This window comes from Bos javanicus, chromosome 18 (genome assembly GCF_032452875.1).
Source record: "Bos javanicus breed banteng chromosome 18, ARS-OSU_banteng_1.0, whole genome shotgun sequence".
Classification (NCBI taxonomy): domain Eukaryota; kingdom Metazoa; phylum Chordata; class Mammalia; order Artiodactyla; family Bovidae; genus Bos; species Bos javanicus.
In genome coordinates, this window is record NC_083885.1 from 48629611 (window position 1) to 48651551 (window position 21941).

Here is a 21941-nt window from a genome sequence, read left to right on the forward strand (position 1 = left end):
GGGTTAGGAGAAACCCAAGTCTGACCCCCCTGAGCTGCAGCTACTGTGGTACCACTGGCCCAGCCCGCACTCACGCCCTGGTTCCTCCCCAGCACATCCGGGTGGGCTGGGAGCAGCTGCTCACCACCATCGCCCGCACCATCAACGAGGTCGAGAACCAGATCCTCACCCGCGATGCCAAGGGCATCAGCCAGGAGCAGATGCAGGAGTTCCGGGCGTCCTTCAACCACTTCGACAAGGTGAGCGGCTCCCTCAGCCCCCGTCTTCCCTCCCTCCCTGCTGTCACCTCCCACCCCGCCCCCTCCGTCTTCACATCTGTCTGTCTGTTCACATCATGGTCCCTGAGTATCAGAGGCCACTCACGGGTTGACAGGGACCCAGCTTCCCTCAGGAGAAGAAAGGGGAACCCCTGGCTCTGTCCCTGGGGCTGTGTCTCCTCACCCACCTGCCAGGGCAACCCTGAACGGACAAGTGCCAGCACCCTGGGGTTCCAAGACAGACAGACATCCAGACAGGTGCCAGCACCCCCGGGGATCCAAGACAGACAGACACACAGACAAGTGCCAGCACCCCCAGGGATCCAAGCCACACACACTCACTGTTCTTAAAAGTCAGACGTGGTCTGGTAGCCCCGTTAGAGGGGCCCCGAACGCCAGTTCGCCCCAGGCCCTCCCTGCTGGACCTGAGGTGTCGTCCGCCTGCCCTCCGTGGGAAGGATGTACTCCAGGGGTTAGCAGGGCCCTGCATTCCACACAGGAGGGGCAGTCCCCTCTCTCCCACCCCAGATCCTGGAGGCCAGGACAGCTCCCCCGTTCCCTCCCAGGAGTCCTGGGTCTTGAGTCCTGCACCTCTCAGCCCCCGCCCCTGCCCTGGCCCAGAGGAGGCGGGGTGAGGCCTCTGACCACCCTCCAGGCCCCCACCCCGGCCATCACTGTGTCCTCGTCACCTCTAACTCTGTGTTTCCCTTCCCCCCGTGTGTCCCCCTCCCCTGCCCTCTGCATGTGACCCCGGCCCCCGGCCCCGCCTCTGCCGGCCTGGTCTCCACACCGCCCACCCCTCGTGCACACCTGCCTCCGGATGCCGCCGGCAGGACCACGGCGGGGCGCTGGGGCCGGAGGAGTTCAAGGCCTGCCTCATCAGCCTGGGCTACGACGTGGAGAACGACCGGCAGGTACGCGCCCCCGGGGCCCCAGCGGACCGTGGCATTAACTGCTCTTCTCTCTCTCTCTCCTTCTCTCTGTCTCCCTTCCCTCGGCCACCCCACCCCTCGCCATCGTGTACCATCTCACCGGCTCTCTTGCCTCCTCCTCCCTGCCCTGTGTCTCTCCGGACGCCTGCCCCCTTACCTGGTCTCTCGGGGCCGCCTCTGTCTACCCTGCTCCCGCCACTGTCCTGTCTCCCCGCTGTGCGCACGGGGCGGCCCCTCTTGCCTACTCTGGGCCCGGCCTCCTCTGCTGTCCCTGGGTCCTGGAGCAGAAGCAGACAGGCAGCATGGACTCCGATGACTTCAGGGCTCTGCTTATCTCCACAGGATACAGCCTGGTATGCCGCCTCTGCCTGCCCTGCTGCTCGGCCTTCCCCCCCCACCCCTGCCCCCCTCTCACCCTCCTCACCGCCTCCAGAGTCTCCGTGTCCTCGGGGACCCTCCTCCACCAGAGCAGCGCAGCCTGGCCTCCGTCCTCCTCCTCCTCCGCTGCCTCTGCTGGGTGGGGTCCCTCCGACGACGCCCCCGCCCCCCAGAGCCTCCCACCTCCTGCCCTGGAAATCTCCGGAGAGAGGAGGCCAGGCCTCCCACGCTCCCCGCTTCTCTTTCTCTCTCTTTCTCTCTTTTCTTCCTCGCCCTCCAGAGCTAACTTGTGAGCCAGGGCTGAGGAGCAGTAGGCCTGTTTGATCCTCACCCCAACTCCCCACTTCCCAGGATCATGGGAGGGGCGGAGCGGAGGGCGCATGGGGCGGCGGGCCCTGGGGGAGCCGGGACCCTCAGAGGCCTGCCGATGCCACCGGTCCCGTGTGCTGGGGCTAGGCCCTGCTCTCCCGGCCCCACGTTCTAGCCACTGGGCCAGGCCCGGCCTGCCCTGCGCTACTCAAGAGCCACCTGTCCCCCGCCCACCCCCCCTCGCAGGGCGATGCCGAGTTCAACCGCATCATGAGCGTAGTGGACCCCAACCACAGCGGCCTCGTGACCTTCCAAGCCTTCATCGACTTCATGTCGAGGGAGACCACCGACACAGACACGGCCGACCAGGTCATCGCCTCCTTCAAGGTCCTGGCTGGGGACAAGGTGAGCCAGACATCCAGCAGGCAGGCACTCGGGGGCCGGGTGGGCCAGCATACATGCCAGGGGCGGGTGGGGGTGACCCAGATTCCTGCCCTGCTGCCCCCCAGAACTTCATCACAGCCGAGGAGCTGCGGAGAGAGCTGCCGCCCGACCAGGCCGAGTACTGCATCGCCCGCATGGCGCCCTACCAGGGCCCTGACGCCGTGCCCGGCGCCCTCGACTATAAGTCCTTCTCCACAGCCCTGTACGGAGAGAGCGACCTGTGAGGCCCCGCTCGGAGAACCCCCGACCAAACGCCCCGCTCCTCACAGCCTCCCGGAGGGGCTGGGGGAGCCCTTCCATCCCACCTCCCCACCACGAGGGCCCCCGGCCCGCTCCTCTGACTCTGTATCTATGCAAAGCACTCTCTGTCGGTCTTGCTGGGGGGGCGGGTGGGCAGGGAGGGGCTGGGGCAGGCTCTCTCCTCTCTCTCTGTGGTCGGCCGCAAGGCTCTCCCTCCCCCTGGATGGGGGCCGGGAGGCTTACCGGGGTCAGCGCTTCTGGTCTGGTAAATATATATGATGTATTGTTTCGTTTTGGGTTTTTTTTTTTTTCTAACTTTGTGGAGGGAACAGTGGATCCTCACAGCAAAACAGGCCCCCTCCAAGCCCTAGAAACGGCACCCCCACCCCTTCTCCCCCGAGGTCCCTTCACGGCCTCCCACATCCAGGCCAAAGCCCGACGTGCCTTGTCCAGGAACCGCCGAGCCTGCGATGGGCCCCGCAGAGGGTGCCCGGGCCGCCCGGCAGGAAAGAGGACCTGCCTGCTCCGTCTCCCCTCCCCTCCAACTTGGTGTTGCCAGGACGTGAGGGGCTTCAGCTCAGTCTCCTCCTCTTCTGTGATAGGAGTGGGGCCAGGCAGAGCAGCCTCCGGCCCTCACCCCCAGACACCCCCCTCTTTGCTTTGTCTGGACCTGTGTATCTCTTCAGATTTTCTAAGGACCACCCCCCTTCCCCAAACCACCCCCCTTCCCGACACACACACACACACACAAATTTACAAAAAAACAAAAGCTATTAAAAAAAAATCAACCTTTCAGAAAATTCCTATTTACTTTATTAACTTACGGATTTATTATATAAATATATATTCACCTAGCAACATATCTTCGCCGCCTCTTGCTCTCATAATGAAGACATAGCTGATTGGCTCCCCTCCCCCAGCCCCTCCCCGATTCTCTCTGATGTCTGCCGTCGGGCATGGGTCTCTGGGGACGCTCCTGAGGTGGAGGGTGGGCTGCTGCCCTAGCTACCTGTTAGTGGATGGTTTTGCTCTCCCTTCCCTAACCACCACCCTCCGCCTTATTTTTTTGAGTTTATTCTTGATTTTTTTTTTTCCCCCGGTTTCTGGATAAACCTCCCTTCTGGGAACAAGATAATAAAACATGTAATATTTTTAAGAAGGATTCCTACAGCGTCCTGTTTTTCTATCCCTGTTCTCCACTTCTTTGGAGAGTGATGACGGAGCACCCCTTCCCAGAGCGAAGTGGGGGCTTGGGCGCACCCTAGTCCTTGTTCCCGTGAGTGTGTGAGCATAGGGGTGCCTCTGGGGACCCACTCTGGGCCAGCCACTGTTCTCAGCGTGTAATGTGGGCAGACTCATGCAGCCCGCACAGGGCAGGCGCCATGACCCTGCCCGAGGACAAAACAGAGGTGCAGGGACTTGCCCAGTGTCACCCAGCCAGTGAGGGGTGGGGCCTGAAATCCGCTCCAGGCAGGCTGGCGCCCAAGGCCGCACTTGCCCACTGTCAGAGCAGCTGTTCCCTCCCCGCGGTCCAGGCTGGGATGGGGGAGAGGCAGGGCTCCAGGGGCTGAGATCTAGGAGAAGGTGGCCACCTGCATCCACTGGGCGAGAGGAGACAGCAGAGATGAGGCTAGGGGGCTCCCGGCACTCCCCCACCCACGCCCTGCATTCCAGGCTCACCTGTCTGTGGGTCAGGCAGACGACCCCCTCGCCCCCATCCAGGTGCTGGCTGCAGTGGCCTGTGCAGAGAGGGGTGAGGTGAGGGCCCACCTCCCTGGTCCCGCAGCCGCGGAGACCACCTCCTTTTGCCCCATCGGCACCGGGGAGGGCACTCACGGAAGACACAGATGAGCTGGGCCATGCAGGACACGAAGCGCTCAAAGTCCACACGCAGGCGGCTGTCACGGTATCGGCTCGTGAGAGCCTGGGTCAGCTGGTTGTTCAGGTGGAAGCCTGGGGGAGGCCACCTTTGAGGCCCGGCTGCCCCCTGAGCCCACCTCCGGGTCGCACCACCCCCTCTGACTACCCAGGGAATGCAGGCACACTTCAGGGGGCCTGGTCCCATCTCTGCAGTTCCGGTTCTGTCTCATCCCAACTTTGAGGCCTTGGGGCAACTCCCTTCATTTCTCTGGGCCTGTCACGGGAACTAGGTCAGCCCTGACCCCATGAGCGTGTGAAGGTGTTAGATGTCTAGAGCTTAGGACAGTATCCGCCAGCACATTGTTAACTATGTCAGTGTCGTTATCCCTTTAAACTCTGAGAATTTCTGCTAATAGACACTGGACAATACCTCCGTGCAGCAAAGCATTTTTGCCAGTCCCATATGGAGTCAATATCTTGACACTCCACATCAGGTGCCATTTCTGGAGTTTAGAAATATCTCTGGGGTTCTACCCTGCTGGGCCAGTGGTTAAGACTCCTGCTCTCCCACTGCACGGGGCATGGGTTCAATCTCTGGTCCCTGGTCAGGGACCTAGGATCCCACATGCCATGAGGCATGGCCAAAAATAAAGCAAAAAAATATATATATATGTGTGTGTGTGTGTGTGTATGTATTTAAGGCTTCTTTGACAAGGAATTTCAAGAGAGGCCTTTAAAAGCTGGTACTTGTGAACCCCCTTACTAAGGTTGCTGGGCCCTAGTGACCATGACCTCCTGGTTACCCCTCCCCAGGGCCCTCATTGTCCCAAGGTATCTGGTGGCCCACACAGGCTATGCCTAATCTCCTGCTCCCCTCACCCACCCACCCCCACTTGACCTAGGGCTTTGTCTTGCTGCCTTCAACACTTGATGGTCCCTCCGCCCAGAACACCATGTCCTACTCTGGTACACACCTCCTCCAGGAAGTCCTCTCAGATATTCAGCCCCACCCCCACAAGCAGCATCAAGCTCCCCCTCTGGGCTCCCACAGCTCCCTGCGCCTCCACGTCCCTGCCCTGACCATACCCCTTCCCAGCTGTCACTGGCATTAGTGACTGTCACTGGCATTAGTGGCTCTGGGAATAAGCAGGGGAGAGGTCTGGAAAAGGTGCCTGGTCACCACAGAATCCCCAGCATCAGCCAGCACAGGGCCTGGAGCAGGGCGGGATTCGGGAGTGTTCCTGGAGCAGTGGACAGGATAAGGTCAGAGCAGGTTCTGCCAGGCCCCCCAGCGCAGAGCTGCCAGGGTCTTCCTGCCATGGCTTCCTGCTGGCCACTCCCTGGCATTCCCTCCACTACACGCAGCCTTCCGCTTGCCTGCCAGCTCCAGCCTCACACACACCCTGATCCTGGACTTGTCTCTCCCTCCTCCGGCTGATAAGTACTAAAGAGCTGTCCTCCCGAGGCTCTCCTGTCTTCCCCCACCAATCTCCTCTCTGACCACCTCTTCCTCCCTACTTGGCCCCAGCCATACCATCCCCCCCAACCCCTCCTCAGTCCTCTCCATCATTGAGCCCAGTCGTTCACTCCTCTGTCTTCACACTGGCCTCCATAGCGCCTTTTCACTGCCTTTCCCTCTGTCTGGATGGCTCTTCCTCAGCGTCCCCGAGGCTCACTCCCCGTCCTTCGGATCTCTGCTCAACCATCACTTCAGCGAGGCCTTCCCTGCCCGCCCTGTCTCAACCCACACCCCGCTCGCTGCATGTCCCAGCACCCTGGCCTGCTTCCTTTTCCACCACAGAACTCCTCACCAGCGGACATTCTGCTTGGTGTATCTGCACCACCAGAATGTCAGCCTTATGAGAGCACTTTTTTCTGCCTAGACTGACACCAACCCCCTACCGAGGGATACTGAGTGAATAGCACAGCCTTCCATCTTCCCCTCCTGTCTACCTGGGGCTCTTTCTCAGGCTCACATCTCCCCATCTTGTCTGACTCCATCTCCCCTTCTGTCTTCTTGTTCAGTTGCTCAGTCACGTCTGACTGTTTGCGACCCCATGGACTGCAGCATGCCAGGCTTTCCTGTCCTTCACCATCTCCTGGAGCTTGCTCAAACTCATGTCCATCGAGTCAGTGATACCATCCAACCATCTCATCTTCTGTCGTCCCCTTCTCCTCCTGCCCTCAATCTTTTCCAGCATCAGGGTCTTTTCTAATGAGTCGGCTCTTGAGTTCCTTTCTTTTCTTGTATCTCCCTGGACGTTTGACCCCGCCCTTCTGCCTCTCAGACTCTGGCTCACATCCCCCCAGCCTCCCATCCCTCCATGTTGCATCCTTCCTTTTGCTATGGCCGATGAGCCCTGGGGTGGGGGGTGGGGTCTGGCAGTTCTGTGTCTGACCCCAGCCTCCACTCCTTCCATGCAAGGTGAGATGGGGGGCAAATCACACTCGCACACCTTTTCTAACTGTGTGGCCCTGGAAAAGTGTGGGTCTCTGGCTCTGTGCCACGGCTAGGGATTTGTGCTCCCACGCAAATAGAAGGGGATTGTTCTATGTCTCCTGCAAGAACTCGGGAAGGCTCCAGTGAGAGCCTTCATTTAGGTGACCTGGCCTGAGTGAACAGAAGCTTAGTTCCCAGCATTAAGCCCTGTGGGCGCCATTCCACAGGTTCCTTCCTGCCACCCTCTGTATGAGCCATTTTGCAGAGAGGAAAACAGAGGCTCCAGGAGGTGGACTCAAGAGCCCAGGGCCACCCAAGGAGTCCAGGACATTCTACTCTGAGGCCTTGTGGGCTGGGGACTCTCAGACACCAGTTCCCAAGGCCTCACCTTCCTCTCGGGGAAGGCCCCACTCCCACAGCGCCCTCCTCCCCCCACACAGAGGAGTCCCCACTTCGGACCTCTTTTAGGGTCACCCAGTTCCTGCACAAACTAAGGTGTGGGCTTTGTGGGTGTGGGGGAGGGGTGTGGGGGAGGTGGGGGAGCAGATCCATCCCCAGGAGCCCCCAGGACCTCTGTCCATACCCGCCGCATTCAGCGCCAGCCTCAGCTCATAGGAGTTCATGGTTCCAGAGGCGTCCTTGTCGAACTTATCGAATGTGGCCTGGGCAGGGAGGTCTGGGTCAGTCCCACCCCCAGGTCCCAGAGCACCCACAAGAAGGCTGAAAGCGGGCCTGAGTTCCCACCCGCCTCCCTTTCTTCCTGGCTTTTCCATGCCAGCAGCTGAACCACTTTGGGTCTCTGTTGCCCACTCTGTAACATGGGAATACCAGTACCAGCGGTAATAGAGGGGTTGTGGGGACAAGGTGAGACTCTATCCACAAAGGGCTCATGAACAGTAGCTTGTCACTTAGAGTGTGTGAAGGCCTGCGACCGTTTTCTCCTCACAGAGGTCCAGAGCAGCAGGAATGACAGCCTCCCAGCCATACACCAGCAAAGGCCCGCTCAGGTCACACAGCCAGCAAGGGGCTGAGCTGGGAGCTGGGGTTCCAGCCCAGGATCAGAGTTTGCTCTTGACCCTTGAGCTATTTTAGTGCCCCCTAAAGGGACAAAGTGGCGCTAGTGGTAAGGAACCTGCCTGCCAATGCAGGAGACAGACGCGGTTCGATCCCTGGGTCGGGAAGATCCCCTGGAGGAGGGCATGGCAACCCACTCCAGTATTCTTGCCTGGAGAATCCCATGGACACAGGAGCCTGGCGGGCTATTGTCCATAGGGTCACAAAGACTCAGACACGACTGAAGCGACTTGGCACACACATGCAAAGGGACAACTAGGGTGGTAGGGGCAGGGGCATCCTTGAGGTTGGTGTGGTGCTGGCCGGTTCCCCCTTCTCCCCTGGGATCCCGCTAGCCCACAGCGCACCTAGGTCTATTAGTAAAGGTTCCTGGCCCTCCAGGAGGAGGTGCCCTGCCCAGTGCCCCACCTTACCTGCCACTCCAGGAAGTGGCCCCAGAGCTGCTGGAAGTGGTACAAGTCCAGGCTTCCCCCATGCTGGGGAGGGAGCATCTGGTTAGGGTCAGCGTCTCCAGAAGGGGAGCCGAGGCCATTCCCCCTCCCTGGGCACTGCCCCCATCGTATACCCCAAAACATTGCAGCAGCTGCTCACAGGTCCTGAGCCCGATTTCTCTGGGGGTCTGGGCATGGGCCCTGGCTACAGGGAAAACAAAAAGATAGCACTTCCCACATCCTGGTCATCATGGTAAGTGCTCAGGATTATTGTTATCTCTGAAAGTCCTGCAACTGATGGAAACTAGCAGAGCTGGGATTTGAACCCAGGCAAGGCGGTCTGAGTCAGTGCTTAGGGCAGCGACACTCCCTGCTTCTCCCTTAGAGGAACGGAGGCTTATGAGTGGCCATGGCCTTGGCCACAGGTCCCATCACAGGATCCACAGTTCTGGCCACAGGGGAGGTGCTGGCAAGCTGAAGCCAGGGTTCCCGTGGCCTTTCTCCCAGCAGCATCGTGGCTGGACACACATGGGGGTTCCGGGGATCCACTCTTGGTCCCCAACTCACCAGGCTCCAGGGCGATGCTTAACAAGATCTGGAGCTGAGGGGCGCCAAGTTCTTCCTCCTGGCGAGGACAGAGATGGTTGTGAGGCTGCACTCAGGTAGTCATTCAACAAATAGCCCAGGGCAGGGGGGCCCAGACAGCATGCGGGGAGGTGCTGGGACATGGCAGAGCCTGAGAGAGCCCCGGGCCTGGCAGAGCTCCTGGTCCATGGAGGGAGAGAGACATGTCCACAGAGAGGTCAGGGTTGCAGTGGGGAAGCCCTGGGCTGCTGGAACTCTCACAGGGCAAGTGGCTGGCCAGCCTGGGGAAAGAAAAGGCCTCTGCCTGGCAGGGGTTGTGAAGGGAGAGAAAGCAGTCCAGGATACAGATGGAGCAAAGGCCCTGTGGCAGGGAAGAGCTGTGAGGGTTTTGGCAAAAGAAGTTCATGATATTTAAGCACAGAGAGACTGGGAAACTAAAGTAAAATGAGATGTTATATGACGAGGGAGGGAAGAGGAGGGAATCCACTTAGCCCTGCCCCACCTCCTCACCTCTCCTGCCAGCTCCTGAAAAAGCTGCTGCAACTCCAGCTCCAGGGGAATGTAGGGGACCTGTGGGATTGGGTAGTTTACTTCTGGCCAAGAAGTTCCACGCCGTCCCCTTCCCCCGCCTCTCCCGCCCACATACACACACCATAGCGCCCCTTTCCCAGAGCCGCGCCTCACCATAAGGGCGTGCAGGTCGGCGCTGATCACGTCATCTACCTCCCTGCAAATTACAGACGGGAGATGGGGGAGGGGGCTCTCACCCCGCGGCTGAGGATATGGAGCACTCGGGGTCTCAGCTGAGACTCAGGTGGGGTTTAGGTGGGATCCTGGGGGCCGGGGCTGACGCAGGCTGGGCTGGGGATCCCGGGGGGCGGGGCTGGGGATCCTGGGGGCGGGGCTAGGGATCCCGGGGGCGCGGCTGGGGATCCCGGGGGCGGGGCTGGGTGTCCAGCTCACACGGCAGTGTGGCGGCGCTCAGAGAACACGCGCAGCGTAAAGTCGGCCTCATCGCCGGCACGGGCGGCGCTGGGCACCACCAGGTAGTGGCCCGGGCGCAGGCGGCAGCGGCGGCTCACGTCGCGGCGGGCGCAGAATGGTGAGCGGTCGGCGCGCAGCAGGCCGGACAAATGAGCGCGACTCCTCGGGGAGTCCCACAGGCCCAGTAGCTGGGGGGGATAAGGCAGCGTGACCACCACCGTCCAAGTTCACCCCATCCGACCTCCGACCCACTGCACCCTCCACACCGCCCTGGACAAACCCACTGGTCACCGATCACCCCAAGTGCGCCTCAGGCCCCCAGGTTGTAGGAGCCGCTGGGGCTGGTTCAGGGATGGATGGAATCTGGGGGTCCTTTCTGATACCCACCTCCTCTGGGATCTGCAAGAAGGAAGAGCCAGGGGAGTCAGGGCCAAGGGGCGGAGCCCTTCCCTGCTGCCTCCACATCCCTGCCTCTTTTCTTCCCACCCCACCCCTTCTAAAGGCCCTGCCCCTTAGTTCCTGACCTAGCCCCTCCTGCCCACCCCCTCCCGTCTGTGCCCTCAAGTGCCTTCTCTGCTCCTGGGTCCACTCCCAACTCCTCAGCCTTTTCTCCAGCCCTTTCTCTGACTCCTTTCCCTCTGCCCTCTGCCCCTCAGTCTCTCTCTGCGCACTCCCTAGCCCTTCAGCCTCTCCTTGAATCTCTGACGTCCTCAACTGTCTCCTGACCCTGACCCTTGGCCCCCATCCACTACCCCTTCGGCCTCTCCAGCCCCTCTCCACCCCCTCGGATCCCGCCTTGGCCTCCTGTACCTCCATGCCTCTGTGTCTTCCCCTCGCCCCCCCACTGCCTCTGCTCAGCCCGGGGTCCCACCTGGAACACGTGGAAGCCCACAGTCAGGTATCTGAGGCCCTGGGCCCTCAGGCGCCGCTGGTTGCGCTGGATGAGTGACAGGAGAACAGTGCATTTGGGGGTGCGGGCACCCCGTGCGGGGCCCCGTGCCCCTGCTGCCCCCCAGCACCCCAAGGACCCATCCTCTTCCTCATCCTCTTCATCAGGCTCCAGCAGCGTCAGCCGGAACTGGGGGTTAGTCCAGAAGGTTTCTAGGAAAGGACAAAGAGACAGGGTTACCCAGCCTGCCACAGCCCCACCCCTCCTTGCCTTTGGGGCCCCCTTCAGGCCTCACCGGCACCAGGCTGGCTCCCGCCAGAGTTGAAGCCGCGCACCCAGCGGCCTTGGAAGGTGTGGATGTGCCAGCCGCCTCCAGCCGGGCTGGGGCCTAGCACCTCGGGGCTCAGCGAGCAGATCTGGATGGTGTCGAAGTGGCGGAAGAAGTCCAGCAGCTCCATCCTGGACGGTGGCTGGTGGTCAGACCCTGCCTGGGCCCTCACCTCCCCAGGGCCCTAGTCCCCCAAATTATCCCATGACCCCCTCAATCACAAAGCCCCCTGAATTCCTTAAATGTTGCCAGTTACACATCAGTCCCCCAAATTAGACCCCTCCAGCTCCCCTAGTGCATGCTGTGCAAAATCACTTCAGTGGTGTCCCACTCTTTGTGATCCTGTGGACTGCAGCCTGCCAGGCCCCTTTGTTCATGGGATTCTCCAGCAAGAATACAGGAGTGGGTTGCCATGCCCTCTACCAGAGGATCTTCCCGACCCAGGGATTGAACCCACGTTTCTTATCTCCTGCATCAGCGGGTGGGTTCTTTAGCGCCACTGGCTCCCCTAGATTTCTCCCCAAATATTGAGACCTCAGACTCTCTATTACTAACAAGCATCCTTCAGCCCCTCAATTTGCCAATTTCAAGAAATGCCCCCGATGTCACCAACTATCCCTCAATTGTGCTAAATATCTCTTCAACCTGTTGAAGATTACTATGCTTCCCAATTCCCCTAATATTACTGCTAATTCTTCAGCTCCCCAAAATAGAACCCAGCTTCCCAAATTACCACGGATATGGTCAGTTTCTCTGCCACTTAGGACTTATCCCCATGAACTTCTCCCTTGTCCCTTCAAGTGGGGCTTGCCCCCTCCCTGACCCCAGTAGCCTGGCACCCCTTGCCCAGGCAGACCTGGGACCCTGCCCCACTCACCAGAACTCACCATCCTCCTTTTTCACCAGCAAGGCATCTCGCCACTCTGTAGGGAGCGCATCCCAGCGTGGGCAGCTGGAGAGACTGAGGTGTAAGGGGTGGGCGGGGGGGAGCCGAGCCACCCACCCACCCCAGATCCATCCCACCTGTCGCTCCAGGCCCCATTCCACTCCACTCGGCCCCATGGATTCCGCAGCCGCAGCAGCCGCACCCTGGTGAAGCCCAGTGACACCTAAGGAGGCATCGTCAGTGGGGAGTTTGGTGCCCAGACACACCTTGCCAGCCCACCCTGGGGATTCCTCACCTTGTGTGTGCCCGTGACTGAATATGCATGTCCCTTCACCAGCCCGTCTTCTGTCCGGTATTCACCCCGATCACTCTGGGCAGAGGACAGGGGACAGTGAACCACAGTGGGGGACAGGAGTGTGGCTGCTCCTCTCTGCACTGCCACCTCCTGTCACCAAGACAGGAGTCACCCAGAGCACCTAACTCCGAGAGGGTCTGGGAGTTGGGGAGGGAAGGCAAGAGAAGGGAGAGAGAGAGGCAGATGGAGACAAGAGACTAAAATAGACGAGAGAGACAGAGAAATGGGAACAAAGAAAGATACAGAACAAGAACAGAAAGAAAAATACAGAACAGAGAGGAAAAGAGGCAGAGAAATGCACAAGACAATCAATAACTGAGCAGAGGATTAAGCAAATGAATGAGTTAGACTGGCTCAGTGTATGAGTATGGGATCAGGTCACAGATGGACATATGACCCAAACTGAGCCCATGAAAAGCAATCACAGAACGTTCATGGAACTTCTAAGAGGTACTTTTTTTCACCCTCCTCCCACCTGAGTATGGGCTTCCAGGTGGTGCAGTAGTAAAGAATCTGCCTGCCAATGCAGGAGACCCCAGAGACTCGGATTAGACCCCCGAGTCATCCCCTGGAATAGGAACTGGCAACCTGATCCAGTATTCTTGGCTGAAAAATTCCACGGACAGAGCCTGGCAGGCTACAGTCCGTGGGTGTCGCAAAGAGTCAGATATGACCGCGCAACTAAGCACATACCACCTGAGCAGTAGGAGGAACCTGCCTCTGTGGGGGTCATTTTTGTGCCCTTGAGAGAAAAGTTTGCAAGTGACTCTAACCCAGAAGCAGGAATTTTAAAAAAACAAAAACACATTCACAACATCCACTAAGCACCTGGATCCAGCTGTGGCTGAAGCTTAACTTGTTCTGAGAGCAAACAGATGTCCTTTTGACTGGCTCGTGTTATATTTGTGGGAGAAAATAAGCCAACAGTGAAAGCAGAGAGGAGAAGGACACAGGACACTGCCTCCTTCTAGTCATGACTGTGCTCAGATCCTGGTGTGGGGGCGGTCGTCATGGGAGTCTGACTCTCTCACCAGGGCAGTGGCCCCCACGAGGGACTCCTTGGCCAGGGCATGGCGCAGGATGGAGAAGAGGCCCGGAGGGTTTGGAGTGTCCTTCTTCAGGTAAAGCACCTCACCTACGCCCCCTGTGAAGTCCACAAAAGCCTCATTCATGTGGCCGCCTCGCATCACCTCATAGGAGCCGTGGAGCCTGTGGGAGCAGGTCTGGGGTCAGACATCTGAGGCATGATGAGTATCTCGGGCAACCCCTGGGATGTGCGGGGTGGGGTGGGGCCCAGGCTGTGAGGTCCCAGTCTGAGGTCCCGGGGACTATGCCCGAAATTGGCAGACTCTTGAAAAAGGCACATCCTAGAAGCCCTGGAAAATCAGGCCGGTGGCTCCTGGGGCCACCAGGACTGCATGATTTGGGGCTCATAGGAGAGTTCTGTCAGAATTCTGGACTTCCTGGGGGCTGTGTCTGATATTTTGAGTCTGTGGGAGATTTCTGCTTTGAGGGTGATCCCTGTGGGCCTTGTCAGGGATTTCAGAGCCGCAGAATGGGGAAAAGCAAAGACCTGAGGGTCCCGGGGATTACACCTGATATTTTGGAGGTATCTTGGGTTTCTCGATGGATCAGGAGAGACTGAGATTACAGGTTCTCCAAGGGTGACACCGGGGCCTGACATATGATATTTCAGGCTCCTTCAGAATTACGAGTGTTTGCTGCTGCTGCTGCTAAGTCACTTCAGTCGTGTCTGACTCTGTGCGACCCCAGAGACGGCAGCCCACCAGGCTCCCCCGTCCCTGGGATTCTCCAGGCAAGAACACTGGAGTGGGTTGCCATTTCCTTCTCCAATGCATGAAAGTGAAAAGTGAAAGTGAAGTCGCTCAGTCGTGTCCAACCCTCAGCGACCCCATGGACTGCAGCCTTCCAGGCTCCTCCGTCCATGGGATTTTCCAGGCAAGAGTACTGGAGTGGGGTGCCATTGCCTTCTCCAATTACGAGTGTTTAGTGGGTATCTAAGAATATTTTGTGTAAAATATGGATGGAGGGAAGTGTTCATGATTTGGAAGTCATTAGGTGATGGTGTAACATGAGGGTCCTTGGTTTGAGATCTTTGGCGAAGTGTCTTGGGGATCCCAGAAGTCAGGGGGCTCCAGGGGTCCCCTGTGGCCTGGGGGCTGCTGGCTAGGACTTGAGGTTGCTGCTGGGGGCGTCAGGGTCCTTACTTAGCATAGGCCTTTTCCAGGAGCGGAGCCCAGAACTCGTTCCGCTGATCAGAGCACACGAACATCAGCTTCCCCTTGCACACAGGCAGCCTGTCGTCCACCACGACGTCCACCCAGTGGCCAAACTGCCAGAGCTGGTGGGGGGATGGGCAGGGCCGGGGCTCAACTTCCCTCCTCCAGCCCTGCTGGGTCCCCAGCCCCTGCCCCCTGACCCGGCTGTACCAGTCCAGGAATTCCAGCCCCAAGGGGACAGCGTGAGCTATGAAATCCATGTCACCCTGGGGGAAAACGAGGCATGAACAAAGGAACCGAGCTTTACCTGGAAGTGGAAGACACCTGCGTAGCCATGTTGGAAGCCCTGTCCCGGGGGGACCACTCGGGACAGGAGTCGGGGGTACAGAGTGAGGGAGGCAGCGGCCGCAAGAAACCAGCAGTTACCTGGGAGGAAAGGCTGGGATTAAGGGAGTGGGGAAAGAAGGCACAAGGGGGAGAGGCTGAGAGGGGGATGGAGGGGGAATGGTGGCGTGGGGTGGGGCAGGGAGGCTGAGGTGGGCCGGCTGCAGTGTCCCACTGTGACTTGCGGGATCTGGGGGCTCAACATGGGTTCAGAGGTCTCACCCAGTCTCCCCTGACACACGTCTGTTCTACTCATGTCCTCACAGATGAACTGGGGCTCAGTGCAAAACTCCTGCGGGTGATGAGGGATTCCAGGCCTCAGCCAGGAAGGGGAGGGAAGGAGAAGCCAGGAGGTGAGATTCCTGGGTCCCCTCCTGCCCTCACAGCTCTGGAGTAATGAGCACCTCCAGCCCCATGAGAGGCTTGTAAAGCCTGGGGCAGGCGTTTGGCTTTCCTGGGCCTTCTCTGGGCCTCCCCTGACACAGGATGGCTGACTGTGCTCTGAGGTGGTCCCAGAGTGACACTTCCTCCCTCAGACCAGGAGCCCAGTCCTCAGCCCCTCCTCCCTCAGACCAGGAACCCAGCTCACAACCTTCCTCAGACCAGGAGCCCAGCTCACAACCCCTTCCTCCCTCAGACCAGGAGCCCACCTCCCAACCCTCTCCTCCCTCAGACCAGAGGCCCAGATCCCAACCTCTTCCCTCAGACCAGAGGCCCAGCTCCCAACCCCCTCCTCCCTCAGACCAGGAGCCCAGCTCCCAACCTCTTCCCTCAGACCAGGAGCCCACCTCCCAACCCCCTCCTCCCTCAGACCAGAGGCCCACCTTCCAACTCCCTCCTCCCTCAGACCAGAGGCCCAGCTCCCAACTCCCTCCTCCCTCAGACCAGAGGCCCAGCTCCCAACCTCCTCCCTCAGACCAGAGGCCCAGCTCCCAACCTCCTCCCTCAGACCAGAGGCCCAGCTCCCAACCTCCTTCCTCAGACCAGAGGCCCAGCTCCCAACTCCCTCCTTCCTAAGACCAGGAACCCAGTCCTCAGCCCCCTCCTCCCTCAGACCAGGAGCCCAAACCCCATCCACACATTACGTGGGGCCTCTTCCATTCCACCCCTTTGGCCTTCTCCGAGTGGGGCCCCAGCTGGTCGTAGCCAAGGGCATCAGGGCCAGCAGGGAAGTAGGGGTCTCGGAACAGGATCCCCTCATCCAGGCAGGCTGCTCGGATTGCTTTGTAGTTCTGGCCCCGAAAGAGCTTTGGGCCCTTGGTTTCAGGCCCCGTCTCCTCGTTAACCAACTGGATGGTGACTCTCCTGCTGCCACACGCCATCCGGACACTGTGGGCTCACAGGCTGGCGTTGGGCCCTTTAACCTCCTGAGTCATGGGGGCAGGGCCTCCCCTCTATCTGAATGCAGATGGGGGTCTTTAAGCAGTGAAGAACCTTCCCTCATTAATACTAATTGAGGGTTTGGGGTTCCAGGGAGCAAGGACGCCTCTTCAGTGGTTTCTGCCTCAAGGCGTGGGCCCTTCAGGTGTGGCCAGGGTAGCAGCTTAATGGGCTTGGCCAGCAGTCGGTTTGGAAGGTGGGCAGAGCTGAGAAAGGACCAGATGCCATTGTGGGAGTGCCTAGAAGGAGGTCAGTGTAGAGGGCGTGTCTCTGCCAGCTTGTCCCTGCGTGCCTCCCTCTGTGGGAGGGAGGAAGGCAGGTTTGGGGAGGGAGACGTCTTTACCTCTGTGTCTCTCTGTCTCTCCATCTGACAGTTTCTCTCTCTACCTGCCATCATAACTCTCTTTTCTATTTTGGCCTCCATGTCTCTTTCTGTCCATCTTTCTTGGCTCATTTTGTCTTTTCTCCATTTTTTGTTTATCTGTATCTGTGTCTCTATATCTCCTGCTACCTCCGTTTCTCTCTTTGCACCTCTTCCTGATTCTCTTTCTCTCTCTGTATCTATCTATCTTGTGCATGCCCCACTGTCTGTCCCTCGCCATTTTCCCCCTGTCACCTAAAGGGACTTTGAGCCCTCAGGACTCCTGTCTCTCCCCTCCTCTACAAGGCAGACCTCAACTTGGTTGCCCCAGGTTGACCGTGGAGGGGCTGCTCTGCACCTACTTGTCCTAGATGGGGAGCCAGGCCCACCAGTGGCCATGACACCCCATCCTGCCCATCTGTGGCTCAGGGCTCAGTGGAGCAGTGTTTTCCCAAAAGGATGATGGAGCTTGGTGGAATGGCTGGAAGAAGGACTTTGGTTCTTGTGTTCTTTGAAGAAAGAATTCAGTGAAGAGACCAAGAATAATGAAAAAGATAAAAGTGTTTATTAGGAACAAAGCACTTATAGCAGAGCAACAGGGATTGAGCACAATAGGGGCGGATTAGGTTGCTTGAATAGGGACAGTTATTAGGGTTGTTTTTTTTTCTGGCCAGTCATCTCCATATATGGTCCTGGTATGGGCACACATCTCTCAACCAAGATTGGATTCCAGCCTGTGTCTTCTCCCTCCTTTTGTCCTTGCCCTAGATGGAAGGCCTTCTCTGTGCATGCATTGAGTTGGGAAACCCATAAGAATGCAGTGAATCAGGGCCCACTGCTCCTGCTGGTATCCTATCTTGGAGCATCAGCAAGAGACCAGCTGCAGCTGCTCAGCCTGGGGCCTGATCCTCTGTCTCAGATCCCTCCTGAGAGACGTGGACCCCCCAAATCTTATTGGGAGGATGATGGACAATGGTCTATCTTCTGTAGCTTCTTCAGGCTGACATTGGGCTTATACACCCTACCTAATTGGGGCCATGGAACACTCTTGTCAAGGGGCCCCAGCACAGCTTCTGCTGTTTGGTTTGGTTTGGAGAGTCAGGATTGGTTTCAGAGAATCACTGGAATCCCTCTATCACCATCATCTTGAATTGCTGTAACCTGGAAAAAGCAAACTTAACAAGCAGATTAAAAAGACAAGCGTTGAAGATCACTCTGTGAACAGGCCTTTGCTCTACCCCTCAGATAAGGGGCTGTCCAAGGCCCCTCTTAACCCTAACATGGCCCAGAGGGAATCCAGAAAGTCTCCCCCGGAGTGGTGTAGGATGCTCAGGAAGAGCTAGAAAGGCATGTGAGATCAAACGCTGTTCTAATTGGCAAGTGAGAGGCACAGTGAAGTTATGGGTTCAAGGTTTCCCACTGACACCAGTTACGGAGCAAATTTAGAGGAAAGAGGCCCATTTTGAGAAATCAGGATGGAATAAATGGCTCCGGTATTGATTAAAAAATTGATCTTCTGGACTTCTCTGCTGGTCCAGTGGTTAAGAATCTGCCTGCCAATGCATGGGACATGGGGTTCGATCCCTAGTCTAGGAAGATTCCACATGCCAGGGGGCAGCTAAGCCCATGGGTCACAACTACTGAAGCACAGGCACCCTAGAGCCTGTGCTCTGCAACAAGAGAAGCCACTGCAGTGAGAAGCCCACACACCACAACTAGAGAAAGCCCACGTGCAGCAACAAAGACCCGGTGCAGCCAAAAATAAATAAATAAAATAAACAAAAAACCCAAACTCCTTTAGAACAATTTTTAAAATTAATCTTATCTGCTCTGTTACGGACCACCCAGGGAGAATTCCCTGGTGATCCATTGTTTAAGACTTTCCACTTCCAATGCAGGGGACTCAGGTTCCATCCCTGTTCAGGGAAATAATTTCCTGTATTCTGTGCAAAAAAAAAGAAAAGGACCATGCAGGATTCCTCGATGGAGATAGACATCTCCTGGGGGGAAGAAGGGAGCTGCTGGAATCCCTGGGGGCACCTTAGCTGTTCAGCACGGCCATTTCAGGAGCAGAAGCCCCCTCCTTTCCCATCTGGGACTGAGGTCACTGCCTTCTCCAGAGCCTGGTCTCTTTGCAGGCTGAGAATGGCCTGGGGGGCTCCTGGCATCCACAGGCCTGGTGGCAAGTTGACTTACATTTGAAGCATTCCCCCTTGTTGGTTTTACCTCCAGATGGATGGGTGAATCTTCCTGAACACTGGGTTGTCCTGAGGTTGCAAAACATGGCTGACAGCAACTGCTATCAGTTGAGCTTGAACCCTGGCCTGCCTTTTCTCAAACTGAGCTCTTTCCTCCTCTTCCTCAGTTTGATCTTGATCATTAAGTACACCAAGGCCATAAAGAAGGCTGAGCACCGAAGAATTGATGCTTTCAAATTATGGTGCTGGAGAAGACTCTTGAAAGTCCCTTGGACTGCAAGGAGATCAAACCAGTCCACCGTAAGGGAAATCAACCCTGAATACTCATTGGAAGGACTGATGTTGAAGCTGAAGCTTCAATACTTTGGCCACATGATGTGAACTCATTGAAAAAGACCTTGATGCTGGGAAAGATTGAAGGCAGGAGGAAAAGGAGAAGACAGAGAATGAGATGGTTGGATAGCACCACCAATTCAATGGACATGAACTTGGGTGAAATCCGGGAGATAATGAGGGACGGCAGGCGGGGGCGGGGGCCTGGCACGCTGCAGTCCATGGGGTTGCAAAGAGTCAGACACAACTGAGTGACTGAACAACAACAAAATTGCCTAGGAGGGGATTTCCCTCCTAAGTGGTCCAGTGGCTGAGACTCTGCACTCCCAGTGCAGGGCACGCGGGTTTGATCCCTGGTCAGGGAACTAGATCCCACATTCTGCAACTAAAGATCCTGCAACCAAAGATTTTTAAAATAAATAAGTATTTTTTAAAGTCTATTAGGAGAAAGACTGAAGCGACTTAGTAGCAGCAGCAGCAGCAGGAGAAAGACACATGTACTTTGACTGTGTCTTCACCATTTGCCACTTCCTTAAGAGGACATATTTTCCCTGATCCGGGGTGATAGGAAGTCCCACTCTAGGTCACCCCAGCAGGACTAATCTTCTCATCCTGGGGTACCAGTCGTTGTAAACAAGCATAGGGGACTGGAGATCGGTCAGTGGAATACAAACTTATAGGAGTAGGAGGGGCTCAGTTTCCTTCCTGAGAGTTGGTGGGTGTGGTTAAAGAGGATTGTCTAAAATGGAGGAGAGAACATATGGGAGAAAAAAAGTACGTGTGGAAGAGCACACAGGTAAACCCAGAGTGAGCTGCAGGCAATAGCAGCAGTTCTGTTGCTCAGTTGTGTCCGACTCTTTTGTGACCCCATGAACTGTAGCCCACCAGGCTCCTCTTCCCATGGGATTTCTCAGGCAAAAATACTGGAGTGGGTTGCCATTTTCTTCTCTAGAGGATCTTCCCGAGCCAGGGATCAAACCTGCGTCTCCTGCATTGCAGGCAGATTCTTTACCACTGAGCCACCAGAGAAGACCAGGGGCAACTTAAGTTGCTCATATAGGGGCAGTTTTCCAGGTTGTTTTTCTAGCCCAAGATCCTCATATTTTATCCTGGAGTGGGCCCCCATCACTCAGCCAAGATGGCATCCAGCTGGCATCGTCTCCTTCCTTTGTCCTTCCTCTAAACTGAGGGCCTTCTCCACACTTGTGTCAGGCCAGGAAATCCACAAGAATGCACAGAATCAGGACCCAGTGCTCCTGTTGGGACCCCATCTCAAAGCATTAACAGGAGACCAGCTGCAGTGCCTCAGCCTGGGGCTTATCTATCCTCCCATCTTAGAGCTGTTGAGACAAATGGGAAAAATTGGCTTCAAGTGGCCAAAATTCACCAGTTTTCATCCCATAAGCCTGTCCACTCTCAGCAGACAGGGGGGTCTCCTGCCCTAACAGAGCCTCATCTCCTCTGTGACACTAGATGAGCTTCAGCCCTCTGGGATCTTTCCCTCCAGATGGACCAAAAGATACTGTCTGTGTCCTGGTTGTATGCCCACCAAAGAGGGGTTATAAACAGGTTTTCTTCCTATAGAATTGCCAAGACCAAACCCTCACATGAGGCAGGTGGCAGGGTCAGAAGCCAGAGGCATGCGTGTGTGCTAAGTCACTTCAGTCGTGTCCAACTCCCTGCGACCCCATAGATGGTAGCCCACCAGGCTCCTCTGTCCATGGGATTCTCCAGGCAAGAATGCTGGATTGGGTTGCCACTTCCTACTTCAAGGGATCTTCCTGATCCAGGGATCAAACTGGTGTCTCTTACATCTCCTGCATTGGCAGGCTGGTTCTTTACCACTTTAGCCACCTGGGAAGCTCAGGAGCCAGAGGGCCTGGGTTCAAATCTCAGCTCTGCCACTTAGAACTGTGTGTTGTGAGCAAGTCACTTAACCTCTCTGTGCCTCAGTTTCCTCATCTCTGTAATGGGGGTGATAATAAGACTTACCTCTGAGTGTTGAGAAACAAACCAGTTGATGTGTGGGACATGTTCAGACATGCCTGACACATAGTTGGTGGCCAATGAACCTTTGACGTCATGACTACATCCTGCAATCCCAACCATGGTCACCTATCACCACTGGCTCTGGAGATCATCTCTGCCATTTTCATGGTCACTTCCACCATTCCCTATCTGTTCTCTATCTTCTCACCCCACGAGGTCACAGCGCTCTCCCCTTTATTTGCTCCAAAGTATCACTAACAGTTGCTTGTGTTGTTCAGCTGCTCAGTCGTGTCCAACTCTTTTCGACCCCACAGACTGCAGCACACCAGGCTTTCCTGTCTATCACCGTCTCCCGGAGCTTGCGCAAACTCATATCCATTGAGTCAGTGATGCCATCCAACCATCTCATCTTTTGTTGTCCCCTTCTCCTCCTGCCCTTAAGCTTTTCCAGCATCAGAGTCTTTTCCGATGAGTCAGCTCTTTGAATTAGGGGTGGCCAAAGTACTGGAGCTTCAGCTTTAGCGTCAGTCCTAGGGGAAAGCTTTTAGTAAAACTTGACTGACATCTTGTTAACTGTTAGGTGCCCTGGCCTCCTTCCCACTTCTTCCCTGGCCCCTCCTGAAAGGCCCCTCCAGGCTGCTGCTCTTCTTAGCTCCCCGCTGGC

General features: G+C 57.1%; 2 protein-coding genes across 13 annotated transcripts in view; one reads left to right on the forward strand and one right to left on the reverse strand.

The window, feature by feature from the left end:
* ACTN4 (actinin alpha 4) overlaps positions 1-3722 on the forward strand; it is a 73877-nt gene extending 70155 nt beyond the window's left edge. For 4 of the 12 annotated variants that reach the window (XM_061388177.1, XM_061388176.1, XM_061388171.1 and 1 more), the window contains exons 18-22: positions 93-239; positions 1091-1171; positions 1477-1542; positions 2123-2281; positions 2386-3722. In XM_061388177.1, the coding sequence (XP_061244161.1) occupies positions 93-239; positions 1091-1171; positions 1477-1542; positions 2123-2281; positions 2386-2544 (612 nt within the window). In that variant the 3' untranslated portion in view covers positions 2545-3722. The remainder of the gene's footprint in view (positions 1-92; positions 240-1090; positions 1172-1476; positions 1543-2122; positions 2282-2385) is intronic. The other 8 variants (XM_061388178.1, XM_061388179.1, XM_061388173.1 and 5 more) reach the window with 2 other exon arrangements.
* Positions 3723-4036: 314 nt separating this feature from the next.
* CAPN12 (calpain 12) lies at positions 4037-16423 on the reverse strand. The gene is made up of 21 exons (XM_061388188.1): positions 16102-16423; positions 15239-15308; positions 14940-15058; positions 14621-14754; positions 13424-13601; positions 12333-12407; positions 12175-12260; positions 12029-12103; positions 11119-11282; positions 10806-11035; positions 10322-10333; positions 9914-10122; positions 9635-9677; positions 9461-9520; positions 8933-8990; positions 8500-8570; positions 8348-8410; positions 7444-7522; positions 4397-4513; positions 4241-4299; positions 4037-4161 (listed from the first exon to the last, which is right to left on the reverse strand). The coding sequence occupies exons 1-21, from the start codon at positions 16336-16338 to the stop codon at positions 4135-4137; spliced, it is 2166 nt and encodes a 721-aa protein (XP_061244172.1). The 5' UTR covers positions 16339-16423; the 3' UTR covers positions 4037-4134.
* Positions 16424-21941: the final 5518 nt, after the last annotated feature.